This window comes from Vulpes vulpes, chromosome 12, assembly GCF_048418805.1.
Source record: "Vulpes vulpes isolate BD-2025 chromosome 12, VulVul3, whole genome shotgun sequence".
NCBI classification, from domain to species: domain Eukaryota; kingdom Metazoa; phylum Chordata; class Mammalia; order Carnivora; family Canidae; genus Vulpes; species Vulpes vulpes.
The window spans coordinates 96,125,658-96,147,761 of record NC_132791.1 but is presented as its reverse complement, the minus strand read 5'-3'; the positions used below and the strand labels follow the sequence as shown (position 1 = coordinate 96,147,761).

General features: G+C 44.8%; 1 protein-coding gene and 1 long non-coding RNA gene across 5 annotated transcripts; one reads left to right on the top strand and one right to left on the bottom strand.

Annotated features, from left to right (window-relative positions):
• Positions 1-4,785: 4,785 nt before the first annotated feature.
• RPP40 (ribonuclease P/MRP subunit p40) lies at positions 4,786-15,002 on the bottom strand. 4 transcript variants are annotated; one of them, XM_025987481.2, is made up of 8 exons: positions 14,810-15,002; positions 12,676-12,820; positions 11,168-11,236; positions 10,493-10,588; positions 9,465-9,590; positions 7,584-7,782; positions 7,331-7,465; positions 4,786-5,005 (listed from the first exon to the last, which is right to left on the bottom strand). In XM_025987481.2, the coding sequence occupies exons 1-8, from the start codon at positions 14,930-14,932 to the stop codon at positions 4,807-4,809; spliced, it is 1,092 nt and encodes a 363-aa protein (XP_025843266.2). In that variant the 5' UTR covers positions 14,933-15,002; the 3' UTR covers positions 4,786-4,806. The 4 variants fall into 4 exon arrangements, with proteins under 4 accessions (XP_025843266.2, XP_025843268.2, XP_025843269.2 ...); XM_025987483.2 differs by lacking the exon at positions 14,810-15,002 and adding an exon at positions 14,193-14,646; XM_025987484.2 differs by lacking the exon at positions 14,810-15,002 and adding an exon at positions 14,406-14,599.
• A 278-nt stretch (positions 15,003-15,280) lies between these two features.
• Positions 15,281-17,501, top strand: LOC140594647 (uncharacterized). The gene is made up of 3 exons (XR_011995703.1): positions 15,281-15,575; positions 15,842-15,986; positions 16,677-17,501. It is a non-coding gene; the product is annotated as an uncharacterized lncRNA (long non-coding RNA).
• Positions 17,502-22,104: the final 4,603 nt, after the last annotated feature.

Genomic DNA, 22,104 nt, shown 5'->3' with positions numbered 1-22,104 from the left:
GGATTGTATTGAATCTGTATTTTGGGAATATGACATTTTAACAATGCTGAATCTCTTGGCCCACAAACATGGTATATATTATTGTTTATTTAGGTTTTATCACAGTAATATTTTGTAGTTTTCTTGTGTGTGTGTGTGTGTGTGTGTGTGTGTAGTTTTCAAAGTATGGGTCTTTCACATTTTTTTTTGTCAGATTTTTTTCCTAAATTCCTATTTTAAGCTATTGCAAATTTTTCATTTCAAATTGTTACTATACATGCAAAACATGGTTTTTATATGTTGCTTTGTATCTTGCAACTTTGATAAAGTCAATTATTCTAATAGTTTGTAGATTCCATGTACATTTTTTCATGTCTGAAGATGTTATCTGTGAATAAAGGCAAATTTGTTTTTTCTTTCCAATCTTGATGTCCTTTCTTGCCCGATTGTGCAGTCTAGAATCTCCTTACAATGTTGGATAAAGACATCCCTATTTGTTCCTGATGTTAGGGGGAAAGTATTCAATCCTTCACAATTAAGTAGGATGTTAGCTCTAGGGTTTTTGTAGATGTCCTTTATCAAATTGGAGAAGTTCCCTTCATTCCTAGTTTCCCTGAGTTTTTCCCCGAAATAGATGGTGGATTTTGTCAAATGATTTTCTCGTATTGATTGAGATGATTATGTGAATGCTAATCCACCCTGAATTCCTATGATAAATCCCATGACCATGATATATTATCCTTTCATTATGCCATAGGATTCGATTTACAAAACTTTTCCTTAGAATTATTGGACCTATGTTTATGTGGAATTGTTTTGCAGCTTTTCATGTAATGTTTGTCTGGCTGAGGTACCAGGATAATTTTGGTGACAGTACACTGGCCTCAGAATGAATTGGAAAGTATTCCCATTTTGATTTTTTTGAGTCTGTGTAGAATTGGTATTATTTCTTCCTGAAGTGTTTGGTAAACCTCACCACTAATGCCACCTGGGCCTGGATTTTTGTTATAGGAAGTTTTTAAAACTGCAATTTCAACTTCTTTTGTAGGGCTGTTCAGGTTATCTATTTCTTTTTTAGTGAGCTTTGGTAATTTATATCTTTCAAGGAATTTGTTGGTTTCTTCAAGGATGTTGAATTTATTGGCAAAAAGGTGCTTCTAATATTCTCTTTAACATCTGTAGGACCTGTAGTGATGTTACTTCTCTCAGTCCTTACATTATCTTTTTTCACTCCCTACTGTGGCTGGAGACTTGCCAATTTTATTGGTCTTTCCCCCCAAGAACAAGCTTTTGGTTTCACGGATTGTTCTCTATTGTTTTTGTCTTTTATTTCATTGATTGCCACTTTGATCTTGATCTTTATTATTCCTTTTCTTCTGCTTACCTTGTATCTAATTTCTTCTTTTTCTAGTTTCTTAAAGTGGAAACTCAGGTCACTGATTTGAGACCTTCCTTCCTAATATTAGTACTTAATACTACAAGTTTCCCTCCAAGTACTGCTTTAGTGCAACCTACAATTTCTTTTTTTTTTTTTTTAAGATTTTATTTATTTATTCATAGAGACAGAGAGAGAGAGGCAGAGACACAGGCAGAGGGAGAAGCAGGCATCATACAGAGAGCCTGATGTGGGACTCGATCCAGGGTCTCCAGGATCACGCCCTGGGCTGCAGGCAGCACTAAACTGCTGCGCCACTGGGGCTGCCCGCAACCTACAATTTCTTACTCTAAATTACTTTCTTAATTTCCCTTTAGATTTCTGGGACTCATTAGTTTCCAAATATTTGAGGATTGTCAAGCATCTTTTTGTTATTGATTTCTAACATAATTCCTTGTAGCCAAAGAACATACTTGGTATGATGAATACTTTCAAATTTGAGATTTTTTTTTAATGGGCCATAATGTGGTTTACCTTCATAAATATTCCGTGTGCACTTTTGTGTTCTGCTGTGGCAGGGTGAAATGTTCTATAAATATTGACCAGGTCAAATTGGCTGTTACTGTTCAAATATACTATCTTTTTGTTCTCCCAACTTGCTCTCAGTTTATAAAGGAAGTACTAAAATCTTTGATAATTGTGTATTTGTCCATTTTTTCCTTGCAGTGAGGTTTTCCTATCATTTAGGATTGCCATCAGCTACTCATTAACTGACCCCATTATCGGTATGAAATAATCTTTAATTGCTGTTAATAGTCTTTGCTCTAAAATCGATTTTGTTATTAATATGCTCATTCCCGCTTTCTTTTGATGTTAGCATGGGTTACCTTTTTTCTATCCTTTTACTTTTAACCTACTTGTATCTTTAAAGTACATTTCTTGAAGGCACACTGCTTTTTTTAAATCCAATCTGGCAATCTCTGGCTTTCGATTGGGATGTCTAGACTATTTACATTTAATGTGACTATTGATATGGTTAGGTTTGAATCTGTCATCTTGCTATTTATTTTCTATTTATCCCATCTGTTCTCTACCCTTTTATCTCTTGTCATTTTTTGGATTAATTCACTGTCTTTATTCCATTTTCTCTGTATAGTTTCACAGCTATAATCCTTGGTTATATTAGTGGTTGCTTTAGGGCTTGTAGTATACATCTGTACTTAGCACAGTCTACATTTAAATAATGGTAACTCATTTCAGATATGGTTCAAGAACCTAACAAAAAGTATGCTTACTTACAGTCTATTTCCCTGCTGTTAAGCTATTCTTGTCATCCATTCTGCTTCTACATTAAGTCCACACCACTTTTCTGTAATTTGTTTAGACAATTAAGTATTAGAGGTTTAAATAATAATAAATCATACATTTACCCATTGTTACTATTTCCAGCGCTCTTCAGCCTTTTGTGTAGATCTAGATTTCCATCTGCTATCATTTTCCTTCTGCCTGAAGAGCTTTTTCTCATAATGAACATCTGGTGATAAGTCTTTTGCAAGTCTGAAAACACCCCTTTTCCTTCCTATTATTATTTTCTCAGTGGTACCTAGCCTGCCGTTATGTAAGCCAATCCACTGAACTTTCAATTAGTGTTCCTTATTCCTAGATTTCCATTTGGTATTTTTACAATCATGCTCTTTAATCTCCCTTATTTCTTTAAATATAAAACATAGATTATATTATGTCTGGTAAGTCTTAATAGCTTAAGTCTTTGTAGGTCTGCTTCTTCTGTCCACTGTTTCTGCTGGCTCTCATCTATCTGTGTTTTTGATTTTTGACTGCCAACTTCTATTCCTTGAAACCATTTGAGTTCTTCCAAAGACCATACGTTTTGCTTCCGTCGGTTACCTGGAAGGCCCTAAAGACCTGATATCACTTTAAATTTTCAGCGTGAGATTGTTTTAAGACTACCCAGATGGTTCAAACAAACCACCTTCAGAGCTGCTTGTGGCAAATCTGTATATATTCTCAGGGGAGATGGAGATGTATTCTCTCAGGACTGGCAATCTTCCTTGCTACCTGGGGGAGTGAGGGAGGACAAATGGAGATTGGAGAGGGAAGAGGCAGGCAGATTTGTTCAGTTCGCCCTTACAATAAGCCTATCTTTTCGAGGTCTCAACTTTATGAGGTCTCTATCCCTCTCACCTTGGGCAGGCCCTCAGCTTTGTTTGCTATGCTAATGTCTCTTCCCCAACCCAGGTGATGAAAAATAAAGCTCACTTTGATACTTGGCAAATATCCTAAGGGTAAAGGTGGCACGAGTGTCCTAATTATCTGTGTTTCTACTATGGAAGTAGCATTAAAGTTTTGAGACTTGTTATTTTGCAGTTCACTGATCCATTTTTAAAAATGGTTCTTGGGGATCCCTGGGTGGCTCAGCAGTTTAGCGCCTGCCTTTGGCCCAGGGCGCGATCCTGGAGTCCCCAGATCAAGTCCCACCTCAGGCTCCCGGCACGGAGCCTTCTTCTCCCTCCTCCTGTGTCTCTGACTCTCTGTCTATCACGAATGAATAAATAAATAAATCTTTAAAAAAAAAATGGTTCTTGAGGGGCAATCCAGGTGGCTCAGCAGTTTAGTGCCGCCTTCAGCCCAGGGCCTGGTCCTGGGGATCAGGGGATCGATTCCCATGTCTTGCTCCCTGCATGGAGCCTGTTTCTCCCTCTGCCTGTGTCTCTCTCTCTCTCTCTCTCATGAATGAATAAAATATTAAAAAAAAAAAAAAAAAAGGTTCTTGATACATATTCCAGACGTTTTAGTTGTTTTCAGCCACTGTGCTAGGAAAAAAAAAAAAATCTTTCAACTTGTTTACAATATACAGTATCCAAATATCCTTCCTTGATCCGGATGTGAGGGTGAGAACACACACTTAGGAACCAGTTGGCCTGAGGTCAGGTCTCAGACCCACAAGCAGTGTGACCTTGGTAGCTCATTTATAGTCTGTGCTGTTGTTTCCTCATAGGGTTGATGCAAGAAATAAACAAGGTAAAATACAATCAGCATTTAAAGCAGGGGCTTGCTCTGAGAAGTATGATATAAGGACTTCTTTTTTATTATTATGTGAAAAACTTGTAATCATATGCTGGAGTAACAGCAGATGTCTACCCAATGGTCTAAGAGCACCTATTCCCTGGCCATCCTAGTCCACTCTACCATGTAGTAACCCACATGTCTTTACTTATATTGACACTGACCAGGGATAATCAACCATGAGCTACTCACTGGATGTCAGTCCCAGGTACACTCAAAGGATGGGCCCTAAGTCAAGGGCAGGATGATAATGGATGTGGATGCCGATCTAAGAAAGGCCATCATCATACAAACCTGAGTGAACACCATCAACAAAATCTGAAAGCAAGTATAAACATAAACAAACATGATTTTAAGTTTTATATTTCTTATGGTGGACAGTCATCATTTGCCCCAACAGCCATCTGAAGCCAATAGTCCTGATTATTAAAAATCACAAAGTTGTATAAATGCTCTCCTCCTTTTCGAAAACCATGTTCATTTTCTCTCCACGAAACAGGACTGTCTGCAAAGCCTTGTACTGACAACGTAACCCAAGGAGCCAACTTTGGTTCATCAAAGTAGTGACTGAAAAAAGAAAGATAAATCTTAATAAACAGGGAGGGCTAGGAATGTTCACACTTTTTTTTTTACTTATTTAGGATAAGTGGTATTTCTGATGTTCCCATGAAGCTTAGACCTTAGCTTTTATCTATAAAAATTAAGAGATACCAATTACATTCCTGATCCTATGTAGTATATTCAATAAACGTTAACCAATTACAGAACACATAGGACCAACTTCAGCAGTTCCTATGCTTACTGTGCAGCATCATGTAAGATTCAAAAAGAAGAAAAAAACCCAAACCACAAAGTACAGTAACAGCTTCCCTCCATTTAACAGTGTTGTTTAATCTCTGTTAACTGAAACGCTGCAGAATAATTTGTTGGATTTTTTTTTAAGATTTTATTTATTTATTCTTGAGAGACACAGAGAGAGGCAGAGACACAGGCAGAGGGAGAAGCAGGCTCCATGCAGGGAGCCCGATGCGGGACTCGATCCCAGGACCTCAGGATCACATCCTGGGCTGAAGGCAGGCACTAAACCACTGAACCACCCAGGCGTCCCTAATTTATTGGATTTTTTTTTTAAAAATCCTTCTTACTGAGGAAAATGAAAGTCCTACACTAATAAATGAAAAAAGGTACTGGGCTTAAAAAAAGAAAAGACTTGGGACGCCTGGGTGGCTCAGCAGTTGAGCGTCTGTCTGCCTTCGGCTCAGGGTGTGATCCTGAAGGCCTTGGGATGGGGTCCTACATCAGGTCCCCCACAGGGAGCCTACTTCTCCCTCTGCCCGTGTCTCTGCCGTGCTTCAGCTAGCAATTTTTTTTTTGCAATTCCACAGGAAGTGGTTTATTGCTTTTAGAACAAAATAAGATGCTATTAAAACTTTTGTTAAGTGAAGAGAAACTGTTAGAACATGAAAACTTTTCTAAGACGATATTTTTGTCAGCTGACGGATGTAGGCACTTCAACAGAGAAAACTTCTCGCCTGTAACAACTGTGTGCACCCTAAACAAACCACCTAGAAGCAGGGCTTGCACTTGCGGCCGGTGTACTGGGTGTCAGGTCTGACCTCCTTGCCCCGCCGCCTACGGTGCTCCTTCTTCTCCAGCACCCACTCTGTGTCTCTCATGAATAAATAAGTAAAATCTTAAAAAAAAAAAAAAAAAAAAAAGTTGGGCACTTAACTAGCTGAGCCACCCAGGTGCCCATCAGTCTTCACTTTTTAAATGTGTAAGAAGTCTTTTCTTTGTTGTTGTTGTTGTTGTTTTTAAATATTTTATTTATTTATTCCTAAGAGACACAGAGAGAAGCAGAGACACGGGCAGAGGGAAAAGCAGGCTCTCTGTGGGGAGCCTGATGTGGGACTTGATCCCAGGACCCCAGGATCACGCCCTGGGCCCAAGGCAGATGCTCAATCACTGAGCCACCCAGATTCCTTAGTGCCCAAACTCTTGATCTCAGCTCAGGTGTTGATCTCAGGGTCAGGAGTTCAAGCCCGCTGTTGGACAAGGAAAGGACAGGAAAGGAAAGGAAAGGGGAAAGGAAAGGGGAAAGGAAAAAAAGAAAGGAAAAAAGGAAAGGAAAGGAAAGGAAAGGAAAGGAAAGGAAAGGAAAGGAAAGGAAAGGAAAGGAAAGGAAGAGAGAAAGAAAGAGGGAGGGAGGGAGGGAGGGAGGGAAGAAGGGAGGAAGGAAGGAAGGAAGGAAGGAAGGAAGGAAGGAAGGAAGGAAGGAAGGAAGGAAGGAAAAGGTGAAGACTGAGAAGGCATTATGCTTGCTTCACAGTCTTTTCAGCATGGGATCCGGAGTTTCTGACAGTCCATACAATGTAGCATTTTATTTACAGAGTACCCCTCCTCAAATTAAAAAAACCCTACTGCCCTGTCCAATCCCTGACATGTTAATGCCGCCCAGGGCTTCCCAGGATCTCAGGGCCGGAACGGATGTTAAACATGATCTGGATTCAAAAACAGCCAACTTGTTTTCAAAATAAAACTCGTGCGGAACTCTAACATCCACAACAGATCATGACGTGCCCACAGAGTACTGCTATTTCCTTAAGTGATACTATAACTTCTGGAGCAGGCAAGAAAAACGAACAGCCTGTTTTCAAGAAGCTTAAACTCTACTCTTGGTCTTTTCCTAAGGACGTGCATTTGGCAGTACAATTTCCCATCACCGAAGATAACGACATCTTTCGGGATGATGCTGTTACCACACCGCGAGCCCAAGCAAGGAAGAGAGGCGAAAGGTGTGCGCCAGAGCCCTGTGGTGTGGCACAGAGCACCGCCCTCGGAGGCCACGCTGGCACAGACCAGCAAGAGATAAAAGACCAAAAGCGCTCTCACCACAGCTGTTCCAAGAGGAGGCAGATCTTCTCCGGAAGTATGAAACCAGTGATCGTACACAAATAAGCTCTTGCCACCACTGTGCTTGGCTGAGGACAGCAGTAGGTCGATACGAAGCTATGAGGCTCGTTGGTGCTGTCACATGCACACACAAAGAGAAAGAAAGAACACACATTGGCATCTCCCGCGTGATTCCTCCGCAAGGTACAAACCCCTGTGAAGGGCAAGAGGCCGGGCCAGGAGCTCTACGCACAGATCCGCGCGACTGAAGACGGCGCCCAGCCAGTCCAGAAGCTCGGGGGCGCTGCAGGCCGCCTCTGGCTCTCCCCGGAGCGCCCCGCTCCGCAGCACCGGGCACTGCAGCTCTGTCACTGTGCTCAGGGCTATTTTTGGTTGAAGCTCCTGAATCCGGTAATTGGAAAAGTATGACATCATCGTTGATTCTTCTGCACCTAAAACACACCATGTAAGGTAATCTGAATCCTGAAGACAAGCTCAGGGAATCCCTGAAGCTGCTCCATCCCCCTGCAGCAGTGCTGGGGAGCAGGTGGGGTTAAATAAAAGAGAAGCGAGTTGTGCAAAGCTGTATTCAAATTAAAAATCATTCAGGTTCCTCTGGCTCCCTAAGCCCAAATTCTGTAAACATTCATTTTCTTTCAGTTTTCCTGGAAAAGCATAATCCTTTCAGATTCAACCCTTATTAGTTTCGTCATTTGCTCTAATAGGAAAATTCTGACTTACTGAATAAAAAAAGCACTAACTCGTGTATAAATAAAATTAGTGAACTCTACAGAGAGAGTTTATTTGCATAATCTCTGTAAAGGAAGCACAAGAGGAACTGAATGACAGCAGAATCTCGTTTAAGCTGGTCTTTAAAAACCCAGTAAAATCCAATGTATCCTCAAGGCTATTCCAAGAGCCTCAGATGACAGGAATGGTGGTCCCCTTGGGAGCAACGGGCAGGCTTGCTTGGTGTCCAGTGCAATAGAAATCATCTGCTCTCCCCGCCCCTCCTCCACCCCAGAGCAAAGGGCAGCGGGCTCACTGGCCAGGATAAACGCCTAGAGTTCCTTAAGCTCAGCATCCCTCTCCTGTAGCGCGGCCCCTGCACGTGCGGTAACCCCCGGCCCACTGCCTATCACCCTGCAGGGAGCGGGAGCTGCTGCACTGATGCGAGTGCTTCCCTCTGGCCACTGCCACTGCTGAGTAATTAAATCCCATTTGTGTCTCCTGCCAGCATCCAGGAAACTGCAGCCTAACTTCTTGGCTTACAAGTGGAGGAAATCTCACCCGTTCCCCAGTGGCTGACAAGCCTTTAAAATAACCGGAGCCTTAGGAACAGCTCTGAGCCCAAAGCACACGTGATCCTCAATGAAGACTTCATGCACCTGAAATGTCAGTCTGTGCCCTCCTGTACCTCTATCCTCAGTAGGAGAAGCAATGAGGTGTTACAGACTGAGGATTCATGCAAGCAACCTAGAGCCCCCAGTGACCAGAAACCCCCCATGGAGAGCAGATGGATAGGTGTAGCTCCCGAATGGACCTATGTGTCCTCCCTATTCCCCAGGAAAGAGCACTACGCCATCACAGCTGTGATGATCTGACTCAATGCAATCTTGCGACGGACCAGAGACCCATTCTACAAGGAGCAAGGCGCACGGCAGTTGTCAGCACATCAGCACGTGTGGTGACCAAACACCTCACGTGATTTCACGTTCTAATAGGTTCCAAGTTACAACAAATTTAATCTGACGTTTAATGGCTTGCCTGATTTTTACCCTGTAATAATCAACATGTTGTGTTACTTTAAAACACAAAGCCAAGGCTGTTTGAGGTAAGATGCAAGAAGGGAGGGGGCAAGAAATAGAAGTTGGCTGCTCTGAAGCCCGTGTCAAGATCTCTGGATGGACACAAACCCAAGGAAACGGATGCAGATGGCCGCATGCCCAGATCCTCCTGAACTATGGCTCCGGGGGAAAGCAGGGGTCCCGAAGCAGCTTCCCGAATAATGATTATGCACACAGGTACACAATACCCTAGACCCCAGGGACGAACCACGATTCAGTCCTCCACGACTCCCCTTTAATTAACAATTAGATTTCCAAATCATTGTACTGGTACACAATTTACATACCTGTATGATGCCAAGCCAAAAGAAAATCAAATTTCAAGGGCTTCTTTTCCTTGAAGGACCAAGATACTCTTTCGCACTTCTTAGAATTCGGGTTAAAGGATAAATCCATCAAATCAATGGAAACAACTTTAAAGAATGGAAAGAGGAAGAAACAGTTCATTCGTATACATGCAGCCTGCACTGTGGAAAAAGTCCAATAGTAAGAGGCATCAGCATTTTTAGAAATTTTATGAATAGGGGCAGCCCAGGTGGCTCAGTGGTTTAGCGCCGCCTTCGGCCCAGGGTGTGATCCTGGGGTCCTGGCATCGAGTCCCATGTCGGGCTCCCTGCATGGAGTCTGCTTCTGCCTCTGCCTGTGTCTCTGCCTCTCTCTCTGTGTCTCTCATGAATAAATAAAATCTTAAAAAAAAAAAAAGAAACTTTATGAATAGCAATAATTACCTTGTTCTTCTGGCACTCCTTTGGTTTACCACACCAAAACTCTGCCTTTCACGGGCATTTCTAGCGTTGGTAATTAGTAACAAGAGATGTGTTTTAAGTTCATACTTTTTCTAGGTCACAGCCCAAGAGGAGAGGCCCTTGGAAGGTCAAGCCTAATCTGCAGACGTGACAGCCGCTGTCATTCACGTTCAGGCCGGACACTCGGCACAACCGTACCTCCTCACGGGGGTGCCTCCTCCAGTATCACAGAAACTGGGCGAAAGTAAATTCTTCACGAAGAACAAGTTGTAGGCTCTTATCTTGGGTTCATCAGTTTGAATTTTTGACCCAAATCCTACATATTTAATGGGCCACTCCAATTCCGTGATCCTTAGAAGATGCAGCCCACAGCCGAGGAGAATCAGAAGCAATAGCAATCTTACTCTCTCCAAAGCTCAGCCCAGAGCCCTGCGGGTCAGAAGTCTTAAAGCCAAGAAAAAGGCATGTTCCTTCTGAACAAGGGAATGGCGGCAATTCTAACATTTAAACTTCAATTGCTACAGGAAGATTACTGACTTGTTAGAGACCGATGGGAGCATAATACTTACTAAATTTCATGACTTTTCTGCCAGAATATTGAGATGGACGACCTTGAAGGCCAGTTTCTTCGTAAGTGTCTTTATCCAGTGATAAAATTAATTTCCCTAATAAATCAAATAATTTCCGTAAAAGAGATGTTAAAAATATGACATGTTCTCTCACTCAAAGAAAGCACAGCCAGTTGAGCAGTTAGATAGGAGCAAAATAAATCACATACAAAGATCTTCTTTATGACACAAGGACGTTAATACATATGTCTTATTTATGTCCAGGGATATTTTAATATGTTGTACATACAAGGACATTATTTATGACAGCGAAAACAGACATTATCTAAATTTCTGTTAAAGAAAGAACGGTTACATAAATCATGGTATTCCCCTTCAAATATCTTCGAAATCTTAAAAATAGTAAGTCAGAACTATATGCCCTGATAGGGAAAGATGTCTATGACATATTGAGAAAAAAGAAAATTGAGAAACAACGCAGTAGAATGCAATTTATGTTAAAAAAAAAAAAACAAGCTTTATGTGTGTTTATAAATTTATAGGAAATGTGAAGAAGAATAAATACCAGCCTGTTAACAACAGTTCATTCTAAGAAGGCGAGTGAATCTGGAGATTTGACTCTTTTTTTTTTTCTGTATGGTATTTAACAGTAAAGAAAAAAAAAAGCGTTGTTACCGTTTGGCAGCAGGGCAACAGTATTATCTTCATCGATATTTGTGTTGTGTGTTAGTGCATAGCACGAGCCTGTAAGAGAAAGGCCAGATGAGAAATTAAGACAAGAAAAAAAAAAATCACACCTGCAAAAAGGTAGTGGATTCTCTTCACACGGTAACGTATCTTCCCGGTGAATAAGGGTCAGTATCCACCACTGCTCCAGCTGGCTCAGTAAGCCTAAAACCCGCCCAGGGCGAGCTGGAGGACACAGAGGCCGTGCTCCAGCTCGCTCACGCCCCCACCCAGGGCCCACCTGTACTAGGTGACCACCACAGAGCAGAGAATGGACTCAGGGCATAGTGTGTGCCTCCGGGGAGGCTGGCGGAGAGGCACAAAGGAGAATACTAGGTCAGTGCACACCCCTGAGACGACGGGTTCCAGGGAAAGACTCAAAACATGCCAGGACCTTGTGTGACGTTAGGAAAGCTGTTCAGTCTCTGTGAGCCTCACTTTTCCTCACCTGTAAAATGGGGATCGTGGGCCTACTTCATAGAGGTGTTTCAAGAGTTCAACTGGTTAAGATATGTAAACGCCCCCGTTACAGCCAGTGGCCACATTATGAACAAGTAGGACCAAACTTCAAGAGATGAAAGGACTACAGGTGACGGGAACCAAGACCACACAGGGCCAGCAGCACCCGAATGACAGGAACTGCATGTAACTGGGTTCTTCACAGCTCCGTCTACAACAAGAGAAGGGGCGGGCTTACTCACAGGTGCAGTGAAGGGGGAATCCCTAAAGACAGCCTGAAATATGGTTTCAAACAAGCAACCCCTAGGAAACAAATGGAACGAAGCAACCAACCCAGCAGGTACGAATGGATGTGGGGTGAGCAGAGAAAGTCAGAGCCACAAAATCATAATGAGCACACGGCCTGGTAAACGGCTGCTATGGTGGTATCAGGGGATGAACTTTTTGAGACGGCTGAGGGGAGACTGCTGGGAACATAGTAGTCTCTGTGGCCACACACCCAACAGCAGTGTATTTGAACACACAGATCCCGGGGCACCTGGATGGCTCAGTGGTTGAGCATTTGCCTTCGGCTAGGATCTGATCCCAGGGTCCCAGAATCGAGGCCCAGCATCAGGTCCCTGCGTGGAGCCTGCTTCTCCCTCTGCCTGTGTCTCTGCCTCTTTCTCTCTGTGTCTCTCATGAATAAATAAAATTAAAAAAAAGAAAGAAAGAAAGAAAAAGAAAACACAGATCCCAAGACTCTCTCCTCTCCCTGAATCCTTGTTATGTTACATCCCCACGCCACACGTGGACAAGTGTCGTCCGAAACCACCATCTAAAGGGACCATGAGAAGCAGCAGGGTGAGGATGCTGAGGGAGGGGGAGTGATGCATGCATGTGGCCACACAGACTATCTCCAAAGGCCCTGGTTAGGACAAGAGAAGAACCCTAGTATTGTGATGTAATCTAACTATACTTCCTCGTCTTGCCACGTTCACAGACCAGGTTCTTCTTACCTTTCTTCACAAAGGTGTTGATGAATTCCTGTGTAATCAACTCATGAAGAGGTAAGTTCTTCACGAAGTAATAGGGTCCAGTTTCCATGACGAGGTTCTTCAGTTCTTTCGATAGTATCCCACACTCAGGAATCAGAAACGAGACCTATTGGAATGTGTCACGTAAGTCTTATTTTCAAGGAGATCAACCTCCAGCTTTTTAAGGATGTTATAACATATGTAGGCTGCTAACTAGTCCCCCCACAGGTTTCTATAAAACCCTAAAGTTAATTTACCCGTCTTAGAAGAAGAGAAATCTGACAATTCACGTTTTTCATTTTCTGTATTCAAACATTATAGGGAAGCGAACAAGCGAAAAAAAAAAAATGTTGTTAACGGAAAGCTCTTGCTTGCATTTCATCTTTTGCAAATAAGCACTATGTTTTATATCCTGCCCACTGCTCTAATTAATTTTTAGGGAAATATGGTACAATGGAATAACCCTGGATTTTTTTTTTTTATCCTGGTACCAGGCTGGAATCAAGAGGACGGTCCCTTAGGACAGAAGGAAATTAAAGACATCCATCAGTAAGAGGCTGCTGGGAAGCAGAAGTGCTTCTGGCTGTTTCCGCTTTCTAGGCAGGTGTACGGGGGGCGGGGCAAGGTACCCCGGGCTGCTGCGGCTGCGGCCAGAGACCCGCTCTCCCTCCCCCGCAGAGGAGCTGCACCGAAACTGTTTCAAGTGTTGCCCGAAACGGTTTCAAGTGCTGCCCGGTGCTCCAGACCTTGGAAAGCCCTCTCCCAAAGCTCACACATCAGCTGCTTCCTGAGACACGGGGTCACCACCTGGGTCTCTGGGAAACAGCCGGTCAGGCCTCGGTGGACAGGAGGCTCATGAATTCAAAATGTTAAAGGCAGGGCAGGCCGGGTGGCTCAGGGGTTAGCGCCGCCTCCAGCCCAGGGCGTGACCCTGGAGACCCAGGATCGAGTCCCACGTCGGGCTCCCTGCATGGAGCCTGCTTCTCCCTCCGCCTGTGTCTCTGCCTTCCTCTCTCTGTGTGTGTTCTCATGAATAAATAAATAAAATCTTAAAAAAAAAAAAAAAACTTTTAAAGAGCAGTTCACGGGCAGTCGGGTGGCTCAGCAGTTAGCGCCGCCTGCAGCCCAGGGCCTGATCCTGGAGTCCAGGGATCGAGTCCCACGTCGCGCTCCCTGCATGGAGCCTGCTTCTCCCTCTGCCTGGGTCTCTGTTTGTGTGTGTGTCTATCATGAATAAATAAATAAAATCTTTAAAAAAAAAAAAAAAAACTTTTAAAGAGCAGTTCACGGGCAGTCGGGTGGCTCAGCGGTTAGCGCCTCCTGCAGCCCAGGCCGTGACCCTGGAGACCCAGGATCGAGTCCCACGTCGGGCTCCCCGCGTGGAGCCTGCTTCTCCCTCTCTGTTTCTCATGCATAAATAAATAAAACCTTTAAAAATAAAATAAGACGGAAAAGGCTCAAAGCATTGCTCGGGTTGTTTCTGGAGCCTCGCCGCTTACGTGGGCCGGTGAGGAGGGGCCCTGGCCCGGCGCTGGTCCCCGTCCAGGCCTGCGGGACGCCGGGGGATCAGCCTCACCGATGCCCCCGCGGACGCCGAGGCCCCCACGAGGAGGAACTCGCACGAGCGACCGGCGGCGTCACCCCGGGAGGCTCCCGAGCGGTGCCTGGAGCAGGGCCGCCCAGCCCGCGCCCGGGGACCGCGCAGGGCGAACCTCTCTCGGAGACAAGCTGGCTCCCCCGCAAGGCTCCGGCTCGGCCACCGGCTCCCACCAGGCAGCAGCAAGAACCGCGCGGGGGGCTCCGCGTCGCGCCCACGTCCCTCCCGGGGACCGAGCAGCCAGCGAGCTCTGCAAACCGCCCGGGACGCGCCGCCGCCCCCGAGAGGAGAGGGCACGGCCCCCGCGCCCGGCGCATCCTGGAACTTGTATTCCTGCAGCCCCGCGAGCAGCCACTGTGGAGCACAGGAGGGACTACAATTCCCAACATGCCTGGCGACGAGCCCCGCCCCCTTACGCGTTAAGGGCGGGCCCGCTCCGAGCTAAACGCGACTTTCCCCAGACCCTTCCAGCTTCCGGGGATGAAGCGATGCCCGAGAGGCCGCGGCGGCCGGACTCACCCGGTAGTTGTGATAGTGCGTTTCCACCAGATGCCGGTGGCGCGACTTGTCGTGGCCGAAGTTGGATTTCTCGCAGACCAGCAAGTGCCGGGGAACCTCTCGCAGCCGGCGTAGGGTGGCCATGCTCTCCGCGGCTCCGGCGCTGGGCGGCCTCGGCGCGCCCCGCCCCTCCTCGGCGCCCCGCCCTTCCTCGTCACTTGGCCCCGCCCCCTCAGCACCCCGCCCTTTACCGTCACTTAGCCCCGCCCTTTCTCGTCGCTCCGCCCCGCCCTTCCTTGGCACTCCACCCCCTCCTCGTCACTCCGCCCCTCCTCAGCGCCCCGCCCTTTACCGTCACTTGGCCCCGCCCCTCCACAGCGCCCCGCCCTTTACCGTCACTTCGCCCCCGCCCCTCCTCGGCGCTCCGCCCCTCCTCGTCGCCCCGCCCCTCCGCCCCGCCCCTCGGGCATGCGCAGTTCGGCGGCGCCGAGCGGGCTGGGGCGGCCTGCGCTCGGCGATGGGCTGGAGCTGAGGCCGGGCCTGGGTGCAGGAACCTCAGCAGAAGCTCGCCCGCCGGTACCTGCAGCCGCAGATTCATCACCTAAAATGGAAACACCTGGCGCGTGGAAAGCCGGAACTTGCCTTTTCAAACCCGTCTTTCTCCCCTTGCCCCCCTCCTCCCTTGCGTCTGTCTCTGGCCGAGCATCCTCCTCCCCCTGGTCCTTCCCCAAAAGTTAAGGAACTCTGCGCAGGAGGAGACCTCACGGCTTCCTGTTCCTGCCCTACAGTACGACTCCTTCGGCGCCACTTTAAGATCCCTTCTTTAAAAATCCCATGAGAACGGCTTTTAAAAATGTGTTGCTGTTGGGGGTTGTGGGGGAAAATTGATTTTTCCATGACTTTTCCAATCAGGTACCGCATTGGTGCAAAATTCACTTTTCCATGACTTTTCCAATCAGGTACCACATTGGTGCAAAACTCACTTTTCCATGACTTTTCCAATCAGGTACTGCATTGGTGCAAAATTCATTTTTCCATGACTTTTCCAATCAGGTACCGCATTGGTGCAGGCTTCCCAAAGCGTGTGCCCAGGCCCAGTTCTGTGCAGAGAGGATGCGGAACAGCAGGCTGATAGGACTTTCTGGAGCTTCAGTTTTACTATGAGATTTGCAACAGCTGAAGTTAAGCAATTTACAAGGTAAGTATTTAAAGATTTTAAACTGAGACAAGGCTGGAAAGTCCATCTGCCCATTAATGTCAGTGACCTGTGCCTGAAATGTCAGACTATCTGAGAAAACCATGAAAAACACATTTCCCCGTGTTTACTTTTAAAGATTTTATTTATTTATTCATGAGAGACACACAGAGAGAGGCAGAGACACAGGCAGAGGGGCTGACGTGGGACTCATCCCAGGACCCCCCGGGGTCACGCCCTGAGTCAAAGGCGGATGCTCAACCGCTGAGCCACCCAGGTGCCCTTCCCCTTATTTTAAACAGGAAAAATTATAGGGAATAGCAGGTGAATTGAAAAATTCTACCAATTTTCTAAGTCCCGGTATGGCACCTCGATATGTTACCACTGTCCTTTTAGGAGATCAGATGTTTAAAACACCACTTTTTGGTCACCTCCCATTTAAGCAGCAGTGGCCTCCCTTCAAACACCATCAGATGTCTACACCTTTGCTGACACTCCAGAATTTGCACAGTGACCAGTGTGATTTTAGGGTCTGCCACTTGTATTTGGAATCCAGGTGAATGTTTTCTTGCAAGCCACGTAGTTTAAAATGTCTTAAGTTTTGGAAACTCAGTATAAATTGTATCAGCTAAAAAGAGACAGATGAAGGGTCACTAGGCAGTCTGCTTACTCATGACTCCACTGTTCTTCCAGGGAAACAGTACTCGAGGACCTGTTCTGTGGGGTGTGCCTGTCGCATGAAATAGAAGGCAAAATCTCATTTATTTTAAGGACTAAAGCTGTAATTTCCAGCAAAGCTGGGACTGAAGAGTCCTGAGGCCTCCATCCCCGGTGCTCTGGGGCTCTGTCGGTAAAGGATTCATCATTTCTCCCTGCCTCCAGCTCATCTCTCAGCATACACACAAGCCTCAATGTGCGTTAGGCAGAACACCTCCTTTGACCCCATATTCCTCTGCATTCTCACCATTGTGTTTCTCTGCTCCCTGAGAGCCACTTCGCACCTCTCCTGAGCCCATTCCATTCTCGCTTTACTCCACACGACTTCACGGACTTGGCTTTTGTCGAGGTCGCCAGTGATCTCCATTTTGCCAAATTCAAGGCCACATTTGTGTTCGCTCAGTCTTTAGATGCACTTGACACAGAAGATGTAGTTGAGACTTCTTCCTTGTATTAATTGTGTTCTCTTCTGTTCTCTATTCCTGTTCTCTGATGCTCTGGTACCTGGGGCCTCGTGGACCAGGGTGGGACTGCCCCTTCCAGGGTTAGCTAACTCCTACACACGGCAAATTACTTGTGCAGTGAGCATTTGCCAACCTGGAGTTTACAGCCCGAAACACTCCAGGCTCCTAATACCCCAGGGCCAGGTGCTAGATACCTGGGGGCAGGCCCCCAGGCAGGCCCTCCAGAGCCCACGGAAACCATTCAAACTAGCCATTCCTCAACCTACTTAGTCTCTTTACCCCGCCTCACCCCTTCCTTCCCAGAATAAAAGCTCTGACAGATGGTTTGTTCATACTATTATTTGTCTGACTTTCTGGTATCTAGAGCTGAAAGCAGTCTTAATTGACAAACATATATTAGATCATCAATTCAAGAGCATAACAAAAGTGTCTAAGAATGATGGGGCGGGAATGGCAGAAAGGAAAGAAAGAAAGAGAGAGAGAAAGAAAGAAAAGAAAAAAGAAAAGAAAAAAAAGAAAGAAAGAAGGAAGGGAAAGAAGAAAAAGAAAATGGAAGGATGGGGCAGCCCCGGTGGCACAGCGGTTTGGCGCCGCCTGTGGCCCCGGGGTATTATCCTGGAGATACGGGATCGAGTCCCATGTCGGGCTTCCTGCATGGAGCCTGCTTCTCCCTCTGCCTGTGTCGCTGCCTCTCTCTCGCTCTCTCTGAATAAATAAATAAATAAATCTTAAAAAAAAAAAAAAAGAAAATGGAAGGAAGGAAGGAAAGAAAGAAAACGAAAGGAAGGAAGGAAAGAAGGAAAGAAAAGAAAGGAGAAAGAGAAAAAAGAAGGAAAGAGAGGAGAAAAGCACAGGAAATAAAACATAATGGATTTGTATATATACACCCAAAAGAATATAGTAGCAAATGAATTTTTTTTAAAAGCCAACCCAGCAGCCTTGCCAAAAACAAAAAACAAAAAACAAAAACAAAAAACAAAAAAACAAAAAAACACCACCACAACAAAAAACCTTTGACTAGATTCTAACAAGACAAAAATATACTTAGTATATCTAAAAGGACAACAATTTTATACATCATATTTTGGGGGCTACCATGCAATAAAATTAGAAGCACAGAAACAATTTAAATATGCTCAACTCTAAAAAATGTTAGAAGATTATTATATATAAATTAATGCTTAGGTTGGTGTGCAAGTTCAAAACACAAATATAGTATCTATGAATATACAGTTGACCCTCGTAAAAGACAGGGAAATTAGAATGCTGACACCCCCTATCTCCTGCAAGCAGAAATCCGCATATAACTTTTGACTCCCCCTGAACTTAATTACCAATAGCCTATTGTTGACTGGAAGCCTTACTGATCACATAAACAATAACACATAGTTTATACATGTGTTATATACTGTATTCTTACAATAAAGGAAACTAGAGGAAAAAATGTTAAAATGATGAAGGAAAACACATTCGCAGTACCGTAAAGCATTCACGAATAAGTGAACCCACACGCTTCAAACCCCATTATTATTCAACCGTGCATGTAAATACAGTGAATCTATGTTGGTGAACAGAGCGAGCTCTCCAGCTCAAGCTCCGGGGGCCGTTCATCGGGATGCAGTGCCAACCTGGAATCAGCATCATCCCATTACGGGTGGGAGCAAGAAGAAAGGTGGTGTTGGGAACTGTAACTGTTGAAGACACTGCTAATAAATCAGAGGCCTCCCTCCCGCCAAGCCTAAACTTGACCTCAGTCCTCCAGGCAGCTGCCTCAAATGGACAGGTGTTGGCGTACAAGATCAGAACTACCCTCTGGGGGCACCTGGCGGGCTCCGTGTTGAGCTTCTGCCTTTGGCTCAGGTCGTGATCCTGAGGTCCTGGGATCGAGTCCCGCATCAGGCTTCCCACAGGGAGCCTGCGTCTCCCTCTGCCTGTGTCTTGCCTCTCTCTGTGTGTGTCTCTTATGAATAAATAAATAAAAATAAATTTAAAATCTCTGATGGCAGGCAGCAGGGGAACTGGGTCCAGCGGCTGCAGTGGGAACCATCAGTGCCCCTCCCCCCCGAGAAGGATGTGTTATCCCCCCCAAGAGAGGACTTGCATCGCTGGGGGATAGACTCAGAGCCAGACGGCTTGGCCTCCTCTCCTCTGACCGGTTGGGAATGGGTGGAGCCCGGGAACATGTTAACTAGGGCAGCTATGTGGACTGTGTCCAGGTGTCCCAGTGGAAGTGTACAAATGAAGGAGTATTTTAAAAACAGAACACAATGTTATATGTCAATTAAATCTCAATAAAGCTGGGGGGAAAAGAACACAGAACAGTCACACCGTATGACTAAAGCTCTGTCACATATGTTCAAATAAAAAATTTTGGAAGAGAATTTGGGAATGGTTGACATTTTTTATAAAGCTCATTCTTTTGTTTAAAGTAAAAAAACATATGTTTAGAAGTAAATTGGTGCATACATTTAAATCTTAGCTTCCCAGAGACTTCAGATATCTAGAATGAGGCATTTCTGTGTACCTGGAATTTACTATAATGTGAAAACTATTAATCCATAATGCAGTTGATGAAATAATATACATTAACAGAGAAAGGAGGGGTGCATGGGTGGCTCAGTGGTTGAGCTTCTGCCTTTGGCTCAGGGTGTGATCGGGGTTCTGGGATCGAGTCCCGCATCGGGCTGCTTCTGTGTCTCTGCCTCTCTCTGTGTTTCTCATGAATAAATAAATAAAATCTTTTAAAAAAAAACAGAGAAAGGAGCAATCTATAACTTTATATATAGTTATCAATAATTGTGTAATAATATATATACTACATATGCGATACTGAACCTCTATAACGAATCAGGCAGTACTGCAAGCACTTTACATTAATTATCTCACAAGAATCCTCTCTGAGGTGGGTTTTCGTATCTTCATCTTAGAGGCTAATTAATAAACAATGCACAGAATCGAGTAAGAAATCTTAAAATATGAAAGACTCAGAAAACACAATGTTGAAAGAGAAATGGGGGTTACATATGTATACTTGGCACATACGTTTGCAGAAAGCCTAGAAACTTGCAAAGTTAAACAATATACTACTTAGAGGTACATATGTAGCAAAACTATAGTGAAAATGGAATAATAATTTTTAGAAATTTCAGACGAATTACTACCTAGGAGGGAAGGCAAAGAGTTGTATTTGGGAAGGGCCATGCAGACAACATCAAAAGTAGTAGTAAGATTTTATTAAGCAGGTGACAGGTACAGAATGTTTGTCTTTATACCATATAATTTCCTGTGTGTAAAACAGTTCATAATTTGTAAGAATTTTATTTTAAAGATTTTATTTACTTATTCATGAGAGACACAGGCAGAGGGAGACGCAGGCTCCATGCAGGGAGCCCGACGTGAGACTCGATCCCAGGACTCCAGGATCACGCCCTGGGCCCAAGGCAGGTGCTAAGCCGCTGAGCCACCCAGTGATCCCTGATAATTTGTAAGAATTTTAAACCACTTTATTGAGATACAATTCACGTCCTGTATAATCCACTCATTTGAAGTATAATTTAATGGTGTTTATGCACAGATGTGTGTGTAACTGGCACAAGTCAATTTTGGATCATTTTCATCACCTCAAAAAGAAATTCCCTGTAGCTGTCACCCCGGTACCCTCCCACCTGCTTCCCCTAGCTCTATGCATCCATTAATCTTCTTTCCATCTTTCTAGATTGGTCTTTTCTGGACAGTTCATATAAGTGGAATCTTATAATATTTAGACTAATATATATTTAGATAATATAGTAGACTATAATATACTAGACTTGCGACTGGCTTCTTTCACGCCACATAATGTTCTCAAGGTTCGTCCAAGTTGTAGCACGGGTCCCTACTTCCTTCCCTGGTACGGCTGGCACAATAAAGTAAAAATTTGTCTTGAATGCTGGTGCTTGGGGAGAAATAGCTTAATTAGAAAGAAATGAGGACAATGAAGATTTCTGTGCAGATTCTAAAGGATCTTGAACTACTTCCAGGATCTCCAGAAGTGGATGGCACTGGTTCTTGTTCTAGACCGTGACTTCATTTTTTCCCTCCCAATCTGTGGAATCCTAAGCTGTGGGGTGAGTGATTCCCAAGTGAATGTGGGGCAAAGTGATAGAAGAGTTCTTTGATGAGGAAAAGCAGACAAGAACTGCTGGCAGAGGTATAGCAGGAGGGGTGGGGAGGGAAGGAGGGAGGAATAGGGGGCAGAGCTGCTCACAGGAAGGGAATCGAGCTGTGAGCAGAGGAATGCAGAATAAAAGGCAGGAGTACCCCTGGGACAGATTGAAGGGAGGTGGTGATGAGGTAAGAACTTTGGGTGAGAGAAGTCCCCAAGTTCTCTGGAGGCCCTGCCCTGGAGCTGGGGAGCAGGGCATGGCTAAATCCCAGGAAGGATGGGGGGAAGGGGGGCATCTCATCCACAGCACCAGGTGTGAACTTGGCCTCCACGGGCATTGGAAGTATTCATTTATCCAATCAACAAGCTCTTAATTAAGCTCCCGCTGTGCTAAGCTAAGCCCCAGAGAGACTCTCTCTCTGCCCCAGCTTTGGGGGACTTGCCATGTCACGGGAACGATATTGATTATTTCTTTTCCATCTCCCCACAGTTCCTGGAAGAGTATTCTTCGTAGAATGGGCAATTTTGCAATTATTGTTAGTAATTGAAGAAAGGAAGCTTTTCACATTCAACTCAGAATTTCAAATTCTATGAAAATGCAATATGTTAGATGTAGAACTATATATCTTTGGCTTTAAAGTTAAAGAAAATGAAAAAAAAGTAATTTTATAATATTAAATGTCCACATTGATGTCAATGGGATTTTTTTTTTTTCTCAGAGAGTCTCTACACTTAGGAACTTAAGCAGTTGACAGAGGGGGTGAGGAAAAATACGTAATAAGTGGCACATGCTTTA